General features: G+C 31.9%; 2 protein-coding genes across 2 annotated transcripts; both read right to left on the bottom strand.

Annotated features, from left to right (window-relative positions):
- Positions 1-2,087: 2,087 nt before the first annotated feature.
- On the bottom strand, positions 2,088-6,259 carry Smyda-5 (SET and MYND domain containing, arthropod-specific, member 5). Its single transcript, XM_078176532.1, has 5 exons — positions 6,174-6,259; positions 4,720-5,168; positions 3,587-3,964; positions 2,960-3,295; positions 2,088-2,876 (listed from the first exon to the last, which is right to left on the bottom strand). Exons 2-5 carry the CDS (start codon positions 5,145-5,147, stop codon positions 2,570-2,572), a joined length of 1,449 nt encoding a protein of 482 aa, XP_078032658.1. The 5' UTR covers positions 5,148-5,168; positions 6,174-6,259; the 3' UTR covers positions 2,088-2,569.
- Smsr (Sphingomyelin synthase related) lies at positions 6,256-10,493 on the bottom strand. The gene is made up of 6 exons (XM_078176533.1): positions 10,065-10,493; positions 9,401-9,730; positions 8,979-9,307; positions 8,753-8,893; positions 8,533-8,687; positions 6,256-8,461 (listed from the first exon to the last, which is right to left on the bottom strand). The coding sequence occupies exons 2-6, from the start codon at positions 9,698-9,700 to the stop codon at positions 8,058-8,060; spliced, it is 1,329 nt and encodes a 442-aa protein (XP_078032659.1). The 5' UTR covers positions 9,701-9,730; positions 10,065-10,493; the 3' UTR covers positions 6,256-8,057.
- Positions 10,494-11,057: the final 564 nt, after the last annotated feature.

Genomic DNA, 11,057 nt, shown 5'->3' with positions numbered 1-11,057 from the left:
TTATGATTACATTACGAACTCAAAATATTTCAAATCTCACTTAATTACAGTTACAAGATTTAATCGAGCTAAAGATATAAACATACATTTAATACAAAAATGACATGTGACATGTGAAATACGTGACATAAAAATTAACAATAGAAGAAGTATGAATAAGATAAGTCAGTACGGTTGATCTCAACAAAGATAAATGAATAATAATTTAATACTTTGGCAAATATATTTTACTTTTCAAGTTACTGTAAAAAAATACTTGTTAGTATGTAGTTTTTTTAAGTATTTAATTTAAAGAAATGGAACTCTTCACGAACCTTGTCGATGCACAAAGTGTTGAGCTAAATACTTCAAAATTAAATAATTTATCTCGTAAGTATTTAAAGGCCTATACCCAGTCAAAATTAAATTTTTTTAATCAAGAAAAAATATAATTTATATGATTATCAAAGTTATTTTTACTAAGAAATACTTAAGTGTGTTTTCTCCTAATGATACCTAGTTAGTTACCTAAATAACTAGATAATTACTGCGGTTACTAATCGAGTAACTTTGTTCAACATCAAGTTCGTCATTGGTACATTTAAAAATGAGAATCTTCGCTGAAATCTAACATATAATAAATGTTTTAATTTTTATTTACACATTTGACGATTACAAATTCCCCAAACTACATAATTTTCAAATGAATGACCGGGTATAAGACTTTAATGTACTTTCAGTCCATAGTCTGCGATTGTTAATAATAAGTTAAGCTTGTACGTAACCTTTCTTAGAAAAAGTATCTTCTTCGTATGAGCATCTGTTATTCTGTCTTGAGGCTAAATCTAGTCTAGATTTGCAAGCGATCGTGATTCGATAAGATTTACCTGAAATTTGCATTTCTTTCCTACTTTGAGATGCACCTGTTCTTACAGAATTTTATTCTAAGAAAACATTAATGGCGTTTTCTCTTATCGTTGAAAAAAAGTAACTAATCTGTGTAAACACCTGTAAGTATCCATGAAAATAAATGTTCCTGCCATTTCTCCGTTCTTGTCTAAATGCTAGTTACACGTTCGTGCTGTAAATACAACGTAATTATAATGCCACGTTGCTACGTAACACATATGTAAAATGTGGCATGCGACCATGATCGATGGACTATGCAACATGGTGCTAATTTTCACATCTACAGCGGCATGTGATAGTGTTGGGCATTAACATTTGTTTATAACACATCTTCCGTCTGGTTTTCGTTTGACGCCAGATCGTTCAACTTTTGCGGTTAATGCTAGCGACACGATTCGTTGCACATAAAATTAAGTTATCGTTTTACTGATTTCGAATTCGTTTAATCGATTCAAGTCTCCGAATTTTACCATTTTTATCGATTTTCCCGAGAATAGATACCTGTAGAATTTCAAGAAGATCTAACACAGTCGAATGATTTTATTATCAATTGAAACATTAATTTTGTTCGACTAGCAAGAAACGCAATTTGTAAATTTCATATTAAGGATTGGGAGTTCTCCATGTAAACTTCTTTCTAACATTAATTTCGCACGATAACAATTAACGAGTTCGGCAAGTTTTTTTGGTAAATAGTAAAAAAGAGACCAGCAAAATGATGATTTAACTCAACTTTTCTCAGTTTCATGTGTCGTACGTGTCGTTTTCAATGATATATGTAGCATCGATCGCAAAAAGCAATTGATGTGGCATACAATGGTCTTTTATTTTTTTATGAACAGATTAATCTTGACCCAATGATTCTTGTAGATCAACTGCTGAATTTAATTACTAAATACATCATAACATTTCTTGAACCTTCATATCACTGGCTTTAATATGCAACATAAATTAACTACGAACGCATTATCTCTGTGAAAGTGTCAACCGTTTCACCGTTTAAAGAATAACTACGTCAGAATTGATCTCAGCAGTTGAAAATCACAGAATAATATATAAAATACAATAGGTAGCTAAAAAATAAGGCGAGCAAATTAGAAACTTATATTTTTGATCAAGCATTTTGTTTTTAACTTAAAATGAAGTAGAGAATTTGACACACGTGTGTCCGTCATAGATTCATAAAATCGACAGTTCACTAATCTAGTACATATTTATTTAAATGCCTCGTACTTATATTGTACAGTATTTCAGTAAGTTATCATCCGCATCGGAACGAATTCGTTCTTTCTCTGATAAAGCTAACAAACGTAGTAGCATCATTTCCAGAAAAGAATAAGATATATGTACCGTAAAAAATATTTCACATTGTACTACATAACTGATGCGAAGTTCGCGGACAATTGTATCGAACGATATGCGTCTCCATACTGCTACACACCATTGTATATGTACTGTATAGTTACGTTATCGGCGTAATTTTTATATCGCATATACCTATAAAAGAGATACGTTTATTTTAAGTGTATGTAATACAATGTACTGTATAGTTGTAAGATCGTATAATAAAAATGCCTTCAATGTAAGTAGCCGTCGTAAATGTAACATAAGATGAAGTAATAAAGAGTTATCCAATGATCAATGTGTCGCAGTCACAAAGGTGTTTGAACTCCTTTGGACGTTACATTTCGGCTTCGATTAGCATTCTGAGTTTTTCACCGGGCGAATTCTGCGGTTCCGACTGCAGCAAGGAGATCGCCTCTAACGACAGACTTTCCCTATCCTGACCCGGGCAATTGGACAGCTCTCGCAAAGTGACCGCAGTGTACAACGACAACCTTACGCCGTAGGGATCCAATATCTTGGTAATTTCTATAATCCGTTTACACAGGTCAATTTTGCTTGGATCACTCCGGCCTTGCAATTGAATCAGCGAGTGGCTGACGCTGATGCACAGCTGATGATTAGGATGCAATAACGTGATGAGTCTGAAATATCGAACAAATGAAACAGCGTTCGATTATTCCGTATCTCATCGCGACGACGCGTTGCAAAAGGAGAAAGACTTTACCGAGAAAGTAGCTCGCTCAGCGAGCTTTTTGTCGCGGTGCACATAACGTCTTCAACGTCATCTTCCAATTTACAAATAAATTCCGTCACTTCTGAAGCTCTCAAAGTTCCAGGACACAATTGACACTTCCACTCTGACTCGAAATCCAGCGGATCGTTGGGTAAAATGAATCCGTTGTCCTGAGGGCATATCAGAGTACCGAGATGCGTGCCCAATTCGGTTGGGTCGGAACATCGTTTGCAGTAGCACGAAAAATATTTTGTGTCCCGAAGGTGAGCCCGGCGGGTTATAGTTGCCCAAAGTGCGTGTGTATACATTGTGCTAAGATGATCTCCTCTGAAAAAGATGTTCACATGTGTACAACAATACGAGACAGAGAGTTATAATTAATTGAACTATTAAACGATATTGTGTTTCTGAATTCAGCAGCAACAGTGATGGAAGATTATCCGTTTAAAGCAGAGTATGTATATTCGTAAGTTTAAAGAGTCTAATTATCGAAACGCGTGAAAAGATAAATAGTGAAAATGATAAGAAAGTAGATTTCAATAGAAGTAATCTTTGCCAAGCAGATGTTAAAAGAAAAAACGATCGTTAAATGTGTTACCGTTTATGATGTGAACATACTTTTTGATAGGACAAAGAGCTTTCACCATGATACGAGGCCTCCCCTTATCATCGATTTTAAAACTGTGTCTTGTGTTTGCCAGACAAGAATGCTCCAGCAGGCACGCTGTTTCATAAATCGCCACCGAGCCCTCAGGTGGCATTGTTTCTAGGGCGTTTACATCTATTAAGCCGCAAATTTTTGCTATGACCTCCCTGCTCCCTGGTTTCTGTGACACAAGACGTTCTAAATATTGACTTACATTCATCACCTCTTCGTACGCGACTGTTCCCTGACCGCGCGAATCTTCGTGACTCTGTAATTTTTCTAGAGCCACCCATTGTTTCGATTTTTTCAACCACAATATCCACATACGAATAACTAACAGAACATCGCATCTGTAACAAACAACAACGATTATGAAAGACACAAGTTACTTTGGCCATCGATTCCATAAATTATATCAAATACGCTAGAAGTTGTTACTATATCGGCGCACAAATTAATTTTAGTGTAATTAAACAATTTCTCAGGTACCTGTGTGTTATGCAGCAATAAACCTGAGAAAATTGCAAAATTGAGATAGTAAGGAATGGCAGAAAATACAGATAAATGTTTAAATCTTTCGACGGGGAGTCACATTATTCAGAGTGCAGTGCTAAAAGAGGATGACTATATAAATAGAATAGAAGATATAATATTTTTCATATGAACTGTTTTCGAATGAAACTGGTTTGATAAATAATAACGTAACCCCTTTTTCTAAATACGAAATAACCAAATTGAATTTTAGTATTGATATAATTCGAATATTAAGATAATTCTCGTTGAAATAACTTCGTCCCCTTAATAATTCCAAATACTAACATTCCATCATCCACGAAACTTGTACAATGTCAGTGAAACATCGTCAATTGTTGAGATTAAAAAACATAAATATCAAAAATATATGGCTATTGAATAAATGTCTAAAATAGCGTTATATTTGAAAAAAATAAATAAAGTTATCCATTAATTATTCTCAATTCTTGCTTACAGAAACATTCATTGTACTGACAACAAATCGTTCTCATGCACATCTACGCTAAACTTATACGTATACAAAAACGACGATTACGCATTTCGTAAAACATTTAATAAATAGTTTACAAACCTAGGGATCATCTTTGCCTGTATCAGCAACAAACACTCCAAACCATGTCTACGCTTATCGAGAAGTCCGGGACAGTCTTCCTCGCACGCAGGCCATGTGCAGGTCTTACATCTTGTAGAGTCAGACGTGCACCGTTTGCCGCATCCAACGCAGACTCTTTGATCCGTGTGCAACGACGGACCCCAAACCAAAGGTGACTCCGACAGGATCAGATCACCGGGACCTAGGTCCCTTGACGCCAATAAATGTCGTCCGAGTTCAGGACTTTCATGAATCTCCCACGCCTGACAAACTGACCTGTGGTTAGGCCAATCTTGTCGCTGATGATCTTTACTGCAATAAACTTGTTGCTTGCAGCTGCTGCATCTGAGAGTCGCGTTTATCCGATCACCGCAAATCGGACAGCCAGATTCAGTTACCGCCGCCATGCCTTCCAGATTACCGTGCACCTAATTGCATTTCATTTAATGTGTGTTTCACGATCAAGATCATACTTGTCAAGTATTTCAGACATATTTAGCTGAATAAGGATGTTAGAAACTTCTGCGAGTTAATTGAAGCGTCTTACAAATTGACATGTAGTTCTATGTTTGAAATTTTTAACTATGTGCGAATATAAATCACAGTGCTCGAAACCTTAGTAATAGTAAATATTTGAAAACTGCAGCTGTTTAAGTTTTTTTTACGAATTATTATTATTATTATTAGCATTAATTATTAATCGACAAACGCATTACATTTTGTAACAATCTTAGTAACCCACTTTTTATAAGTAAATTATTACTACGAAAGTTCATAAAAAATGATCATCTAATGATATTTTCATTATTCTAATAATAATGTTAAACAATATTTTGTTCATACCTATTTCTATCAAATCAATTTTATAAACATATATACGAAAAGCTGAAAAGGGTTTATTATGGAAAAATAACTACACTTAAAAATAATGTCAAATTAAAATTTAAAAAATTGTCTTTTTATTACTTCGGTGAAGATAGGATTAAAGAAAGTCGTAATATCAGTTATTATTATAAAAGTTAATATGGTAATTACATATAAAATGTCATTGTCTCATATTATGATTTCTCGTTGTAATTTAATTCCCACGATAACGATATTTAAAACATTTACACATACAAATTTATATAAATTTATAAATTGTCTGTTGTAAATGTCTGTTATTTTGTTTTAATATTGTGTATTAATAAAGGTTCTATCAATATTTATAATATTTCCTCCTTTCAATTATTTTTCATTAATTGTGTGTTTTGATAACAAATTTTAAAGTATACATACGATACTTCTTGAGTGACTACATGAGATAATTAATATTACATTGTTAAAAAAGAGTACGAATTACGTTGTTAAATTATAAATATGAAAATGGAATATTCATGGCCTGCACTTTAAAATAAGAAATTCAACACAAATCATACACATATTATACATACCTTATCTACAATTAGTATACAATTTATTTGCACCAAATTGAAATGAAAGAACAGTACGCCTTTACTTTGCGACAAATATTTTATTAACTTTCCATTTTTGTAAGCGGAGACAAAATTGATAATAAGAAGGGAAGCATAGAACTTCTGCTACTAACATTTTAACTCTGAGACCGTCGTTATGTGCAGACTGCCGATTTAATTATAGACACGGTATACTTGCGTAGACGTTTCTATTTTCAGCAAATAAAATTACGTGAGATTCTCTCTGAAGAAGATATAAATGTAACTCAACTAATTATAATAAACAATTTATTGTCCATAAGCGTACTTTTTGTGTCCAACAAAACAGTTTATCGATCAGAAAATAAAATTTGTGCATGTTACATAAATCGATATCGCCCATTTTAACATTAAATATTATTAGAAGAATACATTGTGAAAAACGTTATTCTTCTCAATAGTTTGTATTTATAATAAACTCGGCACCTTTTGACGCTAATTCTAAAGACAATATGGACTCCATATTTACAAACATCATGGATATGCGTAATGGTACTCAGTTATTACTTATTAAATCTATTAGATGTGCGTACATGTGTAAAGAAATACAAAAATACTTCAAATAAAACGAATAATATTCGCACCTAATATAAAATAACCGCATAAATACTAATACATAAATTCGCAACTATTACATTATTCCTTCACTATTCTCATATTAATTGCTTTGTTAACAGTACGATATTAAGAGCCTCCTGTTGAAATAATTATAAGTTTAGTAAGAACTGTGTCTGTAGCAAATATAAATATAATGAGTTATTTTACAATTAGCCTCTTATCGACTATTAATTCTCAAAGAATGTAAATTGTTAACTACCTACGTTGTTTAAATTGAAAAAAGAGAGACAAATATTACTGTGCTCGAATTACATGTATATATACATATATACATGTATTTTCTGGTACATCTTATCATTTTGCAAACATTTAATGACAAGTCTGATCATGGTCGTCTTGTGATCACTAGCATCTTGGTCGATAGTCAAACTATTTCGTGCAGAATTTTCAAAGGCAAGTAATTAAATTGACCGACAATGATCGGACGCAAGTAATGTCTGCAAAATAGGTTCAAGACTTGATAGCTCGTACTTCGTTTACATAAAAAATATGTATATAAATCAAAAGTAGAAAAGCTATCAGTATATCTACATGGTATCGCTCTGTTCTTATCTATTTCGCCAAACCTTATATCAAATTATTGTTTACATTACTTTCCAATGAATCATCGTGAGATTTATTAACATATAATTGAAATTAATAGCATAGCATTTTACTAAACTTGTACCCAGTTTACCAACAAAAAATAATTTTGGGATACTACACTGAATATAAAAGTCATTAACATCGTATAAAATCTTCACATTTAATTAATATTAAATTTTTGCTACTTAAAAACCATTATATAGTCGATTTGTTAAACATTACGTCTTACAGTTCTTCTCGCCATTAACATAAAAAATACATATATCTAAAAAATGAATGAAACAAGATAAATTAATGCCAACATGAAACTTAAGACAATAAACTCTGGAATAACAAAACGTATTATCTACTAAAATTTACTTTGGAAGGTCAGTATAATAATCTAAATGAATCGTTACTTTATAGATGACCATTTGATAAACAGTACAAAAATCTAGATATACCACATAAAATCCTTTCAATGCCAGCCAGGTCACTATCATGTAACTTAGAAAAATAAATACTTACAGATATTTCATTTTTATTTTTCTACTTTTTTATTCAATGTGTAAATGGAGTTGTCAAATCAAAAGTTAGCGTTCTCAAACATATTATCAAATAAATATAAAATTTATATAACAATTAGTGTTCCTTGTTCGTGTTACTTTTAACATTACCACTTACATTACGCAACGATTTACGGAAGCAAATAGAAGATCGCACCAAGTACCAAATATCTTTCCCTGTACACGCTAGATTACAAATAATCAATGACGGCGATTCATATTCATTTGGAACAATACCATCAACAGAAGATTCAAAAAAACTAAACAATGGAAACCATATTCTGGTCCTGTTCGAATCACGTTGCATCAAAGCTTGATTATTTGCTAACGTATGATAATAGAGAAACAGTCGAGAAGTAATATAAAAAGCTACAAAAACATCAATGGAGTAATGCTCATGCGCTGCTAAGATAAAAAATATACCAAACATATTGAGCATCCATGTAAAGGTATGTAAAAAGTACAATTGCGCTGGTGTATCTGTAAACAAAATATTTATTGAATATTACTACTATTTCTTAAATAGATGTTCCTTAAACTTTAATACTCACATTCTGTAATGAAAAAATTTAACATAGTGAGAGCAACAGTATGGCCACTAAACATATAATCACCACAGGTTCTAACACCTTGAATAGACATGCCAGCTCCACGCCATATTACATAAGCCATAGCAATCTTATTGTAGATATCAACATATGCAGGACTATTAAGTAAAAATAATTATACATAGTCTGTTTAATAGTGCTTTCTAAAACAATAAACTATTACCTTGACCAATCGTCAGAAACTGTTCTTGGTTGACACTGCAAATGTGCACCTGGCACTGACAAGGAAGTAATAAGCATTGTAACACATCTCAGTAGAAAAACTGTACCAGATAAAGCAAAAAACCTTCGTAATAAAATAAATCTGCAAAGCATGTAAATTATTTAAAAATACCTGCCTCATTTGATTTTTTATCTCAAATTGATCTTTATAAAATACAAATGTATACCTGTATTTATGGAAGATTAATACAATTAGCCATATTGCAAAAAGTATAGTTCCTGTGACTTCACACATATCAAATGCCCAAGGAATATGTGGCACATTATCTAGGAATATATCAGGTAATGGTGGATACTTTTTCATGTCTGGAACTCTATCGTGAACAATAACCATCACAAAAGCAGTAATCCATGTAACGATAAATAAATATCCCAAACTAATAAAAGCTTTCCAAATTTCAGGTGGCAAATGTGACGCATGACCATCTTCTGATACAGATGCAGAATAAAACTCATTTTCTATGGAACTTTCACTATTCAATCCATTGCTAGGTACCTGTAATGAATACATAAAAGCCATATTAGAATATTTGACATATAAAGATACGTTTCATAGTGTTTATTTAAACACATAAATCAAACATCTTACTTCTTGTTTATGATGATTATAAAAAGTAGGTGAAGGATATAAGTCAACATATCCTAACTCAAATAATACTGCCATATTTTCTCTTTTCAATTGGTTTATACTAATACATAATCTTTTTATATCACCCAGTTTCTTTATGCACATTCGTTCCGACTTTAAGTCCTCCTCCTTTAAAGTCAAAAGTGCTCTACCATCAATATCCTGTTCCAGGAATATACAAGAAAATTTTTCGTGTCCGATTTCATTAAGCCAGTTTGCCACATCAGTTTGAGTCCAATCAGCTATATTTTTTGCAGGCATTGTTCTTCTAATTAGAAAATTTTAGAAATCCTAAATAAAATTTATTAGAATATCAATCTATAGTTGGACTCATGTTAAAAAGACAAGTAGAAAAAATTAACATAGATAAATAATACAATAAAAATATAATATCACTTATAACTACATATAATAGCAATTACTAATACTATCAATGAACATTATAATAATAGAAAGTTATTAATATGGCGAGATATCAGAACTAATAATAGTATTGTGAAGGATAACAGTGACAGTAAAAATGATGTCTTTGTCAATTAGTTTACTAACAAGTTCTTCTTGAAAATTTTGTATCATTTACATTCAAAAATATATGTACGTGACCTAACCACCAATAAGTACTTACCTTAAAAATTTAATTCGTGGATTACCAAAACTAGGCATCACAATTTTTAGTGCGTTTAGTATACATAATGAGTAATATATATGATGAATATCATAGTCTTATTGTCAAACGAAAACATGCATTGGCAGTAATATTTGTAAACAACTCAATTCAGACAAAATCATTGATCAGAATGTCACGAGCATTTGGAAACACTCATCAGTTCATTGTTTCGTCGATTCAAAGAACAAAAAAACTAACTTGATCTTGACACATGTTGTATTTACTAAATTCAACACTGAATCTTACAGTAAGTTAGTCATACCGATAAATACTGATAAGTTGGTTTGTTCAACAATGAGAGAGAAATTCCCCAATAAAACCCAGGCGTGATTTAAATATATTAAAAATTATTTCAAAGTAAAAGAAATATCAAAAAATACATAAAATTTTATTTTTTATAAATATATGTGATGCAAAACATCAAACCCAATTTACAATTTCAAATATTTTAACTTTCAACTATGTACGTAGTGACTTTCCATTTCCACTATAGGCGCAAACGTAAACAATCTGAAAGTAAATACAGATGTACATAGTATACATATACAGTCTATGTATATACAGTAATCGGTCCTACGCCTGCACACCTTCAGGCTGCAGCTTTGATCCGTTAGCGAGAGTCATTATAGAAATTTTCTTTATTCTGATTGGTTATCTATCTTCTGATAGCTATTTTCTGGCGATACAATGCTGCCCTCACTCTTTTCGCTCATCCATTTAATTGGCGCACCATCAAAGATAAGCGGCGCGAAATTCGATTTTTAAAGAAATTTCAAATAATAAAATCTGTGACCTCATAGCTTTTCGGAAACATATTTGCACAAGATGTTTAATAGTCATTGAGATCTGTTGACAAATAAAACGTCTTTTACTAATTTTATTAATTAGATGCCTAATGTAATATATTTGGTAAATAAAATATTAACCTTCCGCTATCACACTTCCTATGCG

This window comes from Augochlora pura, chromosome 3 (assembly GCF_028453695.1).
Source record: "Augochlora pura isolate Apur16 chromosome 3, APUR_v2.2.1, whole genome shotgun sequence".
Taxonomy (NCBI): domain Eukaryota; kingdom Metazoa; phylum Arthropoda; class Insecta; order Hymenoptera; family Halictidae; genus Augochlora; species Augochlora pura.
Note: the sequence above shows the minus strand (reverse complement) of the source record. Positions and strands in the feature narration are given on the sequence as shown.